The 14397-nt window shown below is 38.9% G+C and overlaps 1 protein-coding gene across 1 annotated transcript; it reads left to right on the top strand.

The window, feature by feature from the left end:
• The first annotated feature begins 5595 nt into the window (after positions 1-5595).
• Positions 5596-9307, top strand: LOC105744756 (fatty acid-binding protein 9-like). Its single transcript, XM_058275679.1, has 4 exons — positions 5596-5697; positions 8228-8400; positions 8885-8986; positions 9146-9307. The coding sequence occupies exons 1-4, from the start codon at positions 5622-5624 to the stop codon at positions 9194-9196; spliced, it is 402 nt and encodes a 133-aa protein (XP_058131662.1). The 5' UTR covers positions 5596-5621; the 3' UTR covers positions 9197-9307.
• The last annotated feature ends 5090 nt before the right edge of the window (positions 9308-14397 follow it).

Genomic DNA, 14397 nt, shown 5'->3' with positions numbered 1-14397 from the left:
TCAACTGTTAGCAAAGTTGATTTCATAATGATGACGAATGCATTATGGTAATATAGGAAAGGTCCTTGTTTGGGGAGTAGTGGAGCAACATTTCTACAACTTACTTCCAAACATTGCAGAAAAAAAAAAAATGAATATGCACACACGCCCAAAGAAAGAGAAACAGGGTGAATGTTAAACTGTTGAAAATTAGGGGATTTGGGCAAAGAGTATGTGGAAATATTTGTGCTGCTCTTGCAATTTTTCTGTAACTTTGAAATGATTTCAAAATTAAAAGGTAACTAAAACAACAAAGATGGGGGCTTGAAAAAAGGGATTTCAAGAAATTAATTCATTCGGAAATTCTTTAGAGGTTAAAATTTTATTAACTTCTCAGAGAGGAGTTGCTACTTTAATGTATTTATTATATAGCAAATAGTAGATAAGGGATAGATTTATTTTGTACTGTTGGATAAATAAACTGAAAGTTTTCATGTTAAAAATGTATATGCTCAGTATGATTGTTTAAATAAAATTCATGTTATAAGCAAATGATGTAGGAATCAAATCTTAAGGTAAAAATTCTTCTTGACTGCACCAAATGGGTTAAAATTATTTGAAAGACGTGATGATGTTTCTGAAAAATATATCCTTTATGCTAAGTAAATTGTAGCCTCTTGAAATTAACACCAATTTCTCTTATGTAGAAAGTACTAGAAAATGGAGGACTGAGTATTTCAACTGTAAATCTCACATTCAAACCATTTATTATCCAAAGTTAAATTTCAAAAATGTCTCCTATATTGGATACAATAATAACAACTTAACAAGAGAAAAATAGGTGGCGGACTTGGCCCAGTGGTTAGGGCGTCCGTCTACCACATGGGAGGTCCGCGGTTCAAACCCTGGGCCTCCTTGACCCGTGTGGAGCTGGTCCATGCACAGCGCTGATGTGCGCAAGGAGTGCCGTGCCACACAGGGATGTCCCCATGTAGGGGAGCCCCACGCGAAAGGAGTGCGCCCCGTAAGCACAGCCGCCCAGCACGAAAGAAAGTGCAGCCTGCCCAGGAATGGTGCCGCACACACGGAGAGTTGACACAAGATGATGCAACAAAAAGAGACACAGATTCCCGTGCCGCTGACAACAACAGAAGTGGACAAAGAAGACGCAGCAAATAGACACAGAGAACAGACAACCGGGGTGTTGGGGGGGAAGGGGAGAGAAATAAATAAATAAATCTTAAAAAAAAAAAAAACAAGAGAAAAATACAATACTGAAAAAGAAACATAGCCTTTCTGTTTTCTTTTTTTTAACCAGGACCTTGTACATGGGAAGCAGGTGCTCAACCACTTCACTACATTGGCTCCCCAATGAGAGTTGATTTTTTTCATTTGTTTATTTTGTTTTTAGGAGGCACCAGGGATGAAATCCAGGACTCATCTATGGGAAGCAGGAGCTCAACCACTTGAGCTATATCTGCTCCCAAAACATGGTCTTTTTAGTTTTCAAGATTAAATATTTGATTTGAAGAATTATTATGGATGTTAACTCTGGCATTTATAAAAATTGACAATTGAAATTGATGAACAAAAGGGGGTCTGTTATATTAAAGGATATTCAAAGCATATAGAAATTAAAACCTTAAAATGCTTTATAAAATCTAGTGTGACTCCAGCTAAAGTATATGTGCAGCAATAAATTACCAGACATATTTCTGAATACTTTTGGAGTTCCCAGTATACAATTAACCTTACCAATATCTATCATCAGTGGAGAATGTAACATCTCAAAATGAATTTTTTAAAAAAATGATTTAATACTTAAAATGTCGTAAGAAAGAAAGTCAAAACAGAAAATGAGATAGATTGAGATGACAGAGTAATCAGCTTGGAAACTGTCTTGAAAACAGGATGCAGGACTATTTTATAACAAATAACTGTATTCTAGGTCTTTGACTAGGATTAACCATTGGGAACATTGTAACTTTTAAAATATTTCTTACTTGAAGAACAAGTAGTGCTTTTTAATAATCAAACCAAAGTGCCAAAGGCTAGTGGTGATAACAGCAGGGATAACAGAGACTTTCTTAGTTGCAAAAGGAGGGACTTGTAATAATCAGACATCAAGCAAAGATGCGAGTCTAAGACTGCTTCTACCACCAGATAATGTCCAGAATGAAATGCCTACGGCAGGAGTGCATGGGGAGAGGACAATGGGTTAAAACCTTGTCTTCAGCCACCATTAGAGAGATAAAGAACATTAATCAGAAGAACTGTCAGTTTGTCGTTCATTCATAAAACATTTATTAGGAGTCCCTGTTGAGTATCTGCAATGACAATGTCAGGCACAGTCTTACATGCTAGCAATACACAGGTGAATTAGAAATATTTTCTTTTCTTGAAACAGCCTGGAAATAATTAGCTAAAAAAACTGTAGGATAAATTCTCCATTACACTTACCTTAAAAGCATAATTTCAAAATGTTAAAAATGAGGGTGGGTATATGAGAACTCTATTTTCTGCACAATCTTTTGGGAAACCTGCAATTTCTCTAGTTGAAAAAAAATTATTTTAAAAACTATAATTCTACCACAAAACAGAATTCAATGAATTCTGTACCAGTTTCCCCGAGAAAGAGATGCTTGAGTTGGGTCAGGAAAGATGGGTAGATGCTGTGCATGAGGCCAACAGCACGTGCTGCATATAAACGCTTGTTTGGAAAGTCCAAATCAACCATTTGGTGGAGCTATTTACAGACATGCTGATAAGGGCTCAAGCTGTAACAGAAACTCAGACACTAAATTGTCTAAATAATGATGGACTTTATTAACTCATAAATAGAAATTCCAGTTCTTTCTACCTTTCTGCTCTGCCACCCTCATTTGTGGTTTTATCTTTAGGTTGGTGACACAATGGCTGCAGTAATTCTAGATACACCGAGAAGCAAAATGTGCAGAGGAGGAAGTGGACTGCTCTTCCGCTGGCTTTGTGGTGGTAAGGAACTTTTATAGACAGAAATTTGACTTTCCCTTTTGTCACATGGGCCAACTGAGTCTGAAAAGGGCCACAGGATTGATTTCTTAATAAATAAATGGCAGGGGAATTGGAACAACATTGGTTACATTAACAGGAAGCCTATGTCACACTCCCCCACTGGCAAACACGAATGGCCTTGTGTGCCTGCTGTCCTTCAAGTAGAGTACCTGCACGTCTAGACTCCGTCAAGCAAGCTCTGGTAACTGGCTCCATTTGCACATCACTCTAAGTTCATCTTCAAATGCTGAAACACTTATTTTGAGCACTGGTCACAGTTTCCTGAAATTGCCTCTAGACTTTTTTGCTTGCTCCGTATTTTAATAACTCTGATTCACCTATAAAGAAATCACATTTGCAACAAGTCTTCCTTATATTTTTTCATCTAAAGAAATTCTTTATTCCACTGGTAACTTGGCAAGGCCAAACCATCAGCTTCTTGTGTTGTTTAAAAAGAGACGGTGGGAAGTGGACTTGGCCCAGTGGTTAGGGCGTCCACCTACCACATGGGAGGTCTGCGGTTCAAACCCCGGGCTTCCTTGACCTGTGTGGAGCTGGCCCATGCTCAGTGCTGATGCGCGCAAGGAGTGCCCTGCCACGCAGGGGTATCCCCTGTGTAGGGGAGCCCCACGCACAAGGAGTGCACCCCGTAAGGAGAGCCGCCCAGAGCGAAAGAAAGTGCAGCCTGCTCAAGAATAGTGCCGCACACACGGAGAGCTGACACAACAAGATGATGCAACAAAAAGAAACACAGATTCCCGGTGCGGCTGATAAGGATAGAAGTGGTCACAGAAGAACACATAGCGAATGGACACAGAGAGCAGACAACTGGGTGGTGGGAGGGGGAGGTGGGAGAGATATTTTTTAAAAATCTTAAAAAGAAAAAAGAGATGGTTAAAAAAAATGGTTTTCTGATTTGAAAGAATATTAGACATGAGGCAGATAATAGTTGGAATAGTCTTCCTCTGGTTGCCGGTCTAATTTTCCAGTCATCTGCAAAACAATTGAAGTTCAAAGCTATAATGTAAATCCACAGCCCTTGAATCCAGTTTTTCTTTTTCTTTCTTTCTTTCTTTATATTTATAGTATTCCAGTTTCTTTTGTAAGGTTATTTATTTTTTAATATTTTTTTTTATTTTTAAAAGATACATAGATTACACAAAATGTTACATTAAAAAATATAGAAGATTCCCATATGCCCCACTCCCCATACCCCCCACTTTTCCCACACCAACAACTTCTTTGATTAGTGTGATACATTCATTGCATTTGATAAATACATTTTGGAGCACTGCTACACAGCATGGATTATAGTTTATATTGTAGTTTATACTCTGGTTATGGCAGAATATATAATGTCCTGCATCCGTCCCTGCAATATCATTCAGGACAATGCCAAGCCCTGAAAATGCCCCCATATCACATCTCCTTTTCCCTCTCCCTGCCTTCAGCAACTCACGTGGCCACTGTCACCACATCAATGATATAATTTCTTCCATTGCCAGAGTCATAATAATTCTATAGAAGAACACCATTAAGTCTACTCTAATCCATATTTTATTCCCCTATCCTGAGGGCCCTGGAATGGCGATGGCCACTCCACCTCTCAATTGAGAGGGGGCTTCTATCCCACATGGCTGATGGGTGGGACTCTCCTACCCACGGCTGTAGACTCTCTCAGTTCAGTCTTTCTTAGTAAACTAAATACCTGCGAAGTCCATTTCAATTATTTGGGTTGCAGAGGATAATTTTGGAGTATTTGCATGGAGATTTAAATTATTTGTTCCCTTGTCTTTCATTTAGAATGCAGACACAAAACAACATATTTCTCCCTAAAACTTCCCCAAATTTTCTCTCACAATTTTGAGTGCTATATTTTTATCAAGGTTAGTTTGAGAACCTAAAAGGTGAATTTTCCAGGCATTAGCTCCACCTCTTTTTTAGGGCTTAGATCACAAGGCATTATTCAATGATAATTGTCACCTTTCTTCCCAGCCCTCAATTAACCTTTATTAACCACATTGATAATATTAATAATACCCCACACCTCACTTGAAGAAATTGTAGGCACTAATATCAACCCATCAACCCTGCAGGGAAGGGAAGGGAAAATATTATTTCAATGAAGAAGATACCCTGGCACTATGACTTGCCCAAACAGAAAACAGCTGAGGTGGATCAAGCAAGGACATTCTTGCCTCCTGTGGGAAAAGACTTCAGTCAGATCCCATTAAACATTTGTTGGGATATTTCTTCAGAGCTGACTCAGCATCCAGATTTGAAAAGGCTGATCTTTATTGAAAATTGTCTCCTTTCCACAGGTAATACTCATTAGGTCACCGTTGGCTATACACGTTCTTGCTAGAAGCTATAATCCTTGACCTGAATTTAACTCTGCATGTTAGTTTTCTGTTTCTTAATTTGGGGGTAAAGAAAATGAGTCAAGTCATATGTTGGTGCCTAGAATCTTTAGTCTTGCTCCTAGTCACTGAGTATTTCAAAATGAGTCACATGACAAAGTTGCTCTTTAAATTACACCACAGGTAGCACTGTAATGCCTACATTTCTTTGGCTTTCAGTTGTGAGTGCTTCTTCTCAGCAAGCTTTCCATGATGGTTGAGCCCTTCCTGGGAACCTGGAAGCTGATCTCCAGTGAAAACTTTGACAATTACCTGAAAGAACTGGGTAAGAGCTGCTATTATGACATTCGGAAGATGGCAAAGCATTTTGTGATATGGCTGGGTTTGCATGTTACAATGAGTTTTCCTATAATTTCTTTCTTTTGTAATCCTAGGTTATACTCATATGAGACTAACAAAATTTGCGCTTCTATGTTTGCCTTTTTTTATTACTGGTAATGATTTCCCTTTTGGAATACTAGGTAAATCGCTCCTTCTCTCCAGTTAGAAAAAGCCCATTTATCCCTTTAAAAAAATACTTATTCCTAATGCTTAAGTAAAGTCTATCTTTAGCTTGATCATTTCATTGAATAACATTTTTCAGGTTCAAATTAATGCCCATTATTTACTATCCATAATTAAGTATGCCTCAAGATTTCCTTTAAGTTGAGAGTTCAAAAGAGCAATAACAACAAACAAAATTTCTAGTTGGTTAATTTTTAGAATGCCGATATATGTGGGATAGAGAGAAAAACAGGATTTTGAAGACTTTTGAATTTTGATGAAGGAAATACATTTTAGCTGATTGAATGTCTCACCATTGGCTATTTCTTAGAAGTATAAACCACCTATCCTTTGTCTCTAATTCAAATTGAATATTTAAATTTCAATTATTATGAGCTGGGTCTATAACAGCTAAACTGTTCTTTACTAAAACAAGCCGAACAGTAATTATTTAGTATTTTCATATTTAATTAAGGGAAAACTCTCTTGCAATATATTATATACAAAACCAAGAATTTAAAAAAATTGACTGAAATGATCAAAGGCTGCTTACTAATATTAAGAAAATGTTTGCAGATTGAGCCACTTTATCCCCATCATGAGAAACTAATTTACTCCTTTTTTTTCAAAGATTTATTTTTCATTTATTTCTCCCCCCACCCCCAGTTGTCTGCTCTCTGTGTCCATTTGCTGTGTGTTCTTCTGTGACCACTTCTATCCTTATCAGGGCACGGGAATCTGTTTCTCTTTTATTGCGTCATCTTGCTGTGTCAGCTCTCCCCATGTGCGGCGCCATTCCTGGGCAGGCTGCACTTGCTTTCACGCTGGGCGGCTCTCCTTACGGGTGCACTCCTTGCGCGTGGGGCTCCCCTATGCAGGGGCACGTCCCTCCTTCCACGTGGGGCTCCCTTATGCGGGGGCATGGCACTCCTTGTGTGCATCAGCACTGCGCATGGGCCAGCTCCACACCGGTCAAGGAGGCCGGGGGTTTTAACTGCAGACCTCCCATGTGATAGGCTGAAGCCCTATCCATTGGGATGAGTCTGCTTCCCTAATTTGCTCTTAAATATAATACTTTTTCCTCTTTCACAGTCAGTTTTAAATTTCTCAGGGAGTAATAAGAAACCTGTTTCCCCATCTCTTTATGGACTCTTAGACTCACTCATTTTGAGTTTAAATTTGAGGGTATATAAGAAACTTGGGGCTTATAGAAAGAATAGCACTTTTTTTGATTGGGACCTGGGATTAGACATAGTATAAAGAATAGCAATAGCTAGCATCAACTGAACATCCACTGTGTACTATTACTATGCTAAATCCTTTCATTTACTCTCTCAACACACCTCTAAGGTAAATCCAATAATTATCCACATTTTGCTATTGAGAATACTAAAGGTTAGAGAAAGTCAATAACAAACCCAAGCTAAGTGGTGGCAAAGTTGGAGCTCTGGGTTTTAACTGAGTCATTCTTCATGATCCACATATTTAAATAACGCTCCTCTGCAGACCAGTGTGTCACATCAGTTGCACAATCTGAATGGGAGATAGCATTTGAAATGGAGGGAGAGAGAGGAGTCTGCCCTTCTGCCCAGCTCTTGCAGGAATCAAGTTTGACAATGGAAAATTTCCACCCTTAACAACAGTTAGGGCTGCAAGCCAGATTGTCTGGTTTGCCCACCTTTTCTTTACTCTGTCCCAGCTAAATTCAACCTTCAATAAAAGGAAATCTTGGACTTTGTAAGTCATGTTCTCTCAAGTACTTTAGATCATTGAAAAGCTTGGTTTCTTGATTTTTTTTTAAGGGGGAAAAAAAACATGGTAAAATGGAAAATGACCTGGGTTAGGCAATCAGAAAATTTGTATTTAAATTACAGCTCTTGCTACTTACCAGATCTGCCTGTCTGGGACCCCATGTACTCACTCTAAAATGAGAGTAATAACACCTCCTGCATGGTGGTGTAACACTCCGTGAGGTAGAGTTCAAGCATCTGGTAACCTGAACAGCACCGTACAAATATACATTATTAATATTGCCAGGTACTAGAGACTCATTTTATGGGCCTTTTATGAAGATTTTAGATGAAGCATGATAGTCTCAAACAAAGAACTCAGCTTTACAAAATGTCAAATACATTTGCTAGACATATCCTATGACTGGGAGAATCTGGCTCAATCCAGAGATTACAGGTACAGTAAATTCTCCAAAACTTCAATAGGACAAGTGTGTGGTCTTTTTAAGTTGCTTTCCTAACTGATTGTTACTATTTATTTCTAAATGTCTTACATAGTGTTTTGCTTTCTCTGCCTTACAGAAGTGAGTACAGAATACCAGGAAAAGGCAGTGTCAGTGAAGTCAGATGTCACTATTAGTGTTAACGGGGACATGGTGAACCTCAAAATGGAAAATCCTATCCAGAACTATGAGATTTCCTTCAAGCTGGGGGAAGAATTTGATGAAACCACACCAGACAACCGGAAAGTGAAGGTGAGAACGAAATTTTGCAGGTGTTAAACAATCAGGAAATAAATGAGAAGGTTAAGCCTGGCTTATTCTTGTCTCATTTGACTTATTACCAAGTCATTTTGGGTTCGTTTTGTTTAATGTCTGCACATCCCTCAAGGTAGTCCTTTTGTTGGCTATTCTAATGGTTAATTAGTCTGAGGGTCAAAATATTCAAAATGGTTTCATTCCTTTTTTCCTTCCGATCTCTCTTTATCATTGTATAGAAAAGTGTATACAAGTGGCAATCAAGCAAGAATAGCTTAGATATTGTTTGCCTGGAAAGACAGAGACATTAAATGGGACAATTTCTTGAAGCTTCTTTTTCGATGGTATTAAATTAGGAAAAGAAACGAGGTAAAGATTTCAAAGAAAACAACATCAAAATAGAAATAAAAAGTAGATGTCAAATCTTGTGTAGTTTAGAATTTAGTGTACTGCTACTTCTGATTTCTTTATGCATTCATAGAACATCATAACAATAGACGGTGGCTCAATGAATCAAGTCCAAACTTGGCTTGACAAAAAGACGACCATCAGAAGACAAATTAAAGATGGAAAAATGGTAGTGGTAAGTTCTCTAAATTGAAATTTTTAGACGTTCCTATTTGATACGTGCCTTCAAGTTACTCCACTATCTTTACACCCTGAATTAAGGGTTTAGTCTGGGGAGAGAGGGGCAGTTTAACCTGTTACTTACCAACTCTAATAGATCCCTCTTTGCTTTTAGGAATGTGCCATGAATAATGTTGTCAGCACTAGAATCTATGAAAAGATGTGAAGAAAAGTTTAACTTGTTCACTAACATGAAATTGATACTTGAAGAAGATATGCCTCAGGGCCTATGACTTTAAAAAAACACGTTTACATAAATTTGCTCAATAAAAGCATCAAATTAAGTGCAATTTTGGAGCTGTGTGATATTATGGGATAGAATCCATCACAGATTGGTGAAGTGAGAAGCTACTTGTCTATGATATGAATATAAGAGCAAAATCTCCTCTATCTTCTGCCCTCCTGACTACCACAGTCCTTGAGATTTCCTCCAGTGGACACATTCCATTCAGGTGAAGGTATTTTCTCAAAGAGTCTTCTTTTGAAACTCATGTGACCCAAAAGGGAGGGATGTTATAATCATCTACCATGGGTAGCACATATGCCGTTAACCAACAATGCTGATTTTTTTAGTTTTGCAGAAGGTTAGCCCAACAAAAATCTGGTAGATGATTTACTTTCACCAAGTACTGTTTCCAGGGATGGTTGCTCTCAGGGCTTAGAACAATACAGAGGCTTACAACAATACAGAGTATTATTGTAGGTAAAATTAAAGGGTAAAGCCCAAAAAACTAAGGATATTTGTAGCTGTGGGAGGAAGAAAAGGGAGAAGAGAGAAATTGATATAAATAATCATGTTGCACTTTAAATTTAAAAATAGATTAGGGTTGGTAAAAAATGAGCCTTAAGATTTATGTTTAATATGTAGGCTATAGTAGAACAACTAAGTAATTTGTCATCCAAACAAAGAAAGAAGTATGAGATGAAAAGGGGGACAATTAATGATTGCACCGAAACAACAGGCAGACAGTGGGACTGTCCTGGGCAAACTGAAGTAGGCTCATCTCAGTAAGGATGAACTTGAAGACCAATGGGGGAAAGGATTGAAGCACGGGGTTGGGGCAAGACCTGAATCCCTGCCCAAGTAAAGGAACTACTACAGCTATCGTGTGGAAATCCTGAACACGTCTGAGCATTCTGTGGTGCACCAGAAATGATGGGCCTGGTAGTGGACATGCAGCTACCAGGTGTGAGCAATGACAGTCACCTCCACAGGACTGGTTCTTCCCCTACATAAAGGGCTCAAGTGCATACAAAATGCAATGGTACATGCTCTCCAGCAGTCAAAGATGCTTTCGATCACTGAGGGGTGTTCTGTACACCGAATTGGCCAATGCTTCCGAAACCAGGAAGTCTCTGAGAGGGCGCTGGAGAGGACAACTGCTTCAGCGTCACCTCAAAGAGGCATTAAAGCATTTTCCACAACCATTTGGAAGAAGAATTAACCCTAAAGGAGCTAGGTATTTAATCAATTGAATCTTTGGCACTACAGAGGACTAATTAAGAAAAGAATAATACAAGACTTATTTCTCTTCACATAAATATCACAGTACAAAGAAAAAGGAATCTGAATGAGCAACAAAACCCTGAAGTTGAATATTTTTCAAGGTCAAATCAAGCATACTGCCCCTGAGGAAATAATTCACTCCATCATTCACCACGTTCTTACGCAGTGACTGCTGGGTATCCCACACTGCGTAAGGTGCTGGGACCGCAATAATGAGTTAGCCCAGGGGTTCTTAACCAGGGGGTCCACAGACCCCCAAGGGGTCTGTGGAAAGATTTCAGTGGTCCATGAGTTTGAATTGAAAAAAAATCAATTTATTATCTTTATTTTTTCGACCTCTAACTGAAATCTAACATTTTTTTCACTTATGAACATATACAATAAATTACAGTAGTATTCACTTCATATCACATTACAGTTGTTGCATATCTCAAAAAATCACTTTCACTCATCGACACTTTGAAATTACGGGAGCTGTTAGATCCAATGTTAGTTAAGTGTCATAAAACTATCTGCCATTACATTCTGAGAAGGGGGTCAGTGGTTTTCACCTGACTGGTAAAGGGGTCCATGGAACTAAAAAGGTTAAGAATCCCTGAGTTAGAGGAAAAAATTCCCTGCCTCCTTTGGGTTCACAACTATCTTTCAGTGTTTTGTGTAGAAGAGGCATCTTGAAAACACAATCTACTTTTCTTAAAATTCTCAGTCTAATTGTGCCAAATTTCCATGAAAAAATTTCATTAAATTTGTATTTGGGGAAGTGGATTTGGCTCAACAGACAGAGCTTCCACCTACTACATGGGAGGTCCAGGGTTCAAACCCAGGGCCTCCTGACCCATGTGTGAGCTGGCCCATGCGCAGTGCTGATGTGCACAAGGAGTGCCCCGTGTAGGGGAGCCCCATGCGCAAGGAGTGCACCCCATAAGGAGAGCCGCCCAGCACAAAAAAAGTGCAGTCTGCCCAGGAGTAGCACTGCACACAAGGATAGCTGACACAGCAAGATGACACAACAAAAAGAGACAGATATCCAGTGCCGCTGACAAGAATACAAGTGGACACAGAAGAACACACAACAAATGGACACAGAGAGCAGACAATGGGGGGGGCAGCAGGAAGTGGGGAAGGGGAGAAAAATAAATAAAAAATAAATCTTTTTTAAAAATTTATACTGAAAGTCATAGGTCTTTACTAAAAACTTTTATATGATCAGTCTCTTGGTATATCTGATTTGCCTTCAAAAGCCATGATCTGCCTCTAAGTAAATGATAATATGATATACTTGTCAAAGTAGACATGGTTTGTCAAAAGGAATAATAATGGAGCTTTTCGTTATAGTGAGTTGAGCAAGAAAAAGCCATTATTCACCCACTTTCCAAAACAGGTTTACAATTAAAGAACTGAGATTAGTTTTTTTGTCACATGGTAAAATATATTTCATTTTAAAATATGATTAGCTTGAATAAACTAAAAATAAATCAAATTATATTTTGATAGGTCACAAAAATGATCTTGTTTGATCCTCATAACAATTAACATTTAACAGATGGTAAAACAGCAAACCAAATATCACCCATATAGTATACATGATAAAACCCAGACCAGAATTTATTCCAAACTCATGTAGCATTCTTTTTTTAAAAAGATTTAATTAATTAATTAATTAATTCCTCCCCCCGCCTCTCCCGTTTTTGCTGTCTGTATCCATTTGCTGTGTGATCTTCTGTATCTATTTTTCTTTTTTGTTTTTCTCTTCTCATTTTTTCTCCTCTAGGATTCACCGGGACTCGATCCTGGGGACCTCTGATGTGGAGAGAGGTTCCCTGTTAGCTGTGCCACCTTGGTTCCTGGCTTCTGCTGTGCTTCACCTGGACTCTCCCCTTGTGTCTCGTTTGATGCATCATTATCTTGCTGCGTGACTCACTGATAGGCACTGGTTCACCACGCAGGCACTCTTGCCTCACGGGCAGTCAGCTCGCCATGTGGGCATTGGCTTGCCATGTGGGCACTGGCTCACTGTGCAGGCATGCTTTCTCTTCTTCTTTTTCACTGGGAGGCCCCAGGGATTGAACCCAGGTCCTCCTATATGGTAGGCGGAAGCCCTATCCCTAGAGCCACATCTACTTCCCAGCATTCTTTCTTTTTACAGTAAGAAATCATGTCAGCACTCTGGGCACGAAGTTTGAACACCTTTGTGACAAGGTGGTTAGTTGCCTGCCAGAAGCCTGTGCTCTCCCTTCATAGTGTAGGGTTGTTGCTGGGAAGAGGCTACAAACCCGGGACTGCATTGCCCAGCAATTCATCTACAAACCTACCTCTCCATTGTTTGCGGGAATAAGGGAATGGTTGGCCTGAATAAGATAAAGCACAATTTAAATGGGAATTTAATGGAGTCCCTGATCAAAGTTCACTGTCTAAAATGTACTCCCCAAAAGTGCATGTGTACATTATACTTTCCCTGAAAGCCTTTAGGCATTCTCAACTGTGGATAAAAAATTTTTAAGGACAGAAGCAAAGATATAAAGTAGGAAACAATGTAGGCAATTCAGGTAAGGCATGATTAGGAAATCACCTGAACTTTTATGAGTTTATATTTGTTCCATATGAAATAAAGCTATACACACACAATTTCCACTATGCTTTACAATTGAGTAATTCTTAAGGGATTCTTTCCTCCCATTAGCAATAAGGGAGCAGGTGGCTGTTTCCTAAAACATTTCCCTACAGAATTTTGTACTAATTTCTGAAAATAATAACTTATTTTGATGCAATTAATACCACATTCTCTCCAAGAGGAAATTCAAATGGAGCAGAAAATCTGTGGGAAGCTCAGTATACTATAATGATTGGAGAAAGGAACTGAAATACAGGAATCCTGTTTTCTCTCTCAACCCCCAGTGAATGAGTAACCTCAATTCTCAGGTGTTCTATTAATAATAATGACATGAAATCTTAGACAAACTGTAGGAAAGGAAGCCATATCAAATTCTAGAAAAAACAAAGCTAACTGCATTGTTGGGAAGACTCACAAACTATTTCCATTTCCTTATTGAACAACTGGCAATCTATTAATCACATTTGGGCAGCATAAACGCAATTGTCATCAGAGTAATCGAGAGACCAAATATCCACTGGTGGCTGAGAAAGCAGCAAGGAATGATTTACATTAAGAAAGCCATTTTAATCTCAGCACTGTTAAACTTAGAGAAAACCACTTAATTTGAAACATGAAAAGGGGATTTAGGCCTGTAGTATCATAGTCATTCATCTGCCAAATAGCCATCTTGGTGGGGCACCAGATGCCCTAGTGGCTGAATTCTGACGATAAATCAGACCTTCAGTCTCATATTATCTGCTGTCTAAGAAATTCCATAAGGCATCTTCCTACATATCAATGGTTAATTGGCTCTTTGAGGACACTCGCACTGCTTCTATCAATATAAGATAGAATATAATAATTGGAGACTGTTAGCATGTCTCTGAATGTTTATTTAATGTCTGTGTGACTAGAGCACAAGGATCACAAGGGCAGGAACTGTTGCTACTTCACTCACCATATTTTCCCCAGCGCTAGCACAGTGCACAAACTACGTCTTGAATAAATGTCTGCATGCAGGTGAGAAGGTGCACAGTGAATCTTGAATTCATCTGCCACGCACTTTTCCTAGTCTCATGTAATAAGATCTTCTCATCCTGAACTTGGGAAGAAGCACCTGCTCTTTCCATTGGCTAAAGGAATGCCCAAGTGAAGGAACAGCTAAGTTTCCAACTTAGGTTGCCTTTGCTCTTTCCATGCTTCCAGCATGTATGAAAAGGGAACATAGAGAGGGAAGAGAATGCAAGGGAGGGAGAGGAGAGAAGGA

This window comes from Dasypus novemcinctus, chromosome 14 (assembly GCF_030445035.2).
Source record: "Dasypus novemcinctus isolate mDasNov1 chromosome 14, mDasNov1.1.hap2, whole genome shotgun sequence".
Taxonomy (NCBI): domain Eukaryota; kingdom Metazoa; phylum Chordata; class Mammalia; order Cingulata; family Dasypodidae; genus Dasypus; species Dasypus novemcinctus.
The sequence above is the reverse complement of the archived record's forward strand: the minus strand, read 5'-3'. Positions and strand labels throughout refer to the sequence as shown.

Coding starts and splice junctions, on each gene's coding strand:
- LOC105744756 (XM_058275679.1), top strand. CDS start 5,622: ATGATGGTTGAGCCCTTCCTGGGAACCTGGAAGCTGATCTCCAGTGAA. Junction 5,698..8,227: donor CAATTACCTGAAAGAACTGG/GTAAGAGCTGCT, acceptor TCTGCCTTACAG/AAGTGAGTACAGAATACCAG. Junction 8,987..9,145: donor AAGATGGAAAAATGGTAGTG/GTAAGTTCTCTA, acceptor CTTTGCTTTTAG/GAATGTGCCATGAATAATGT.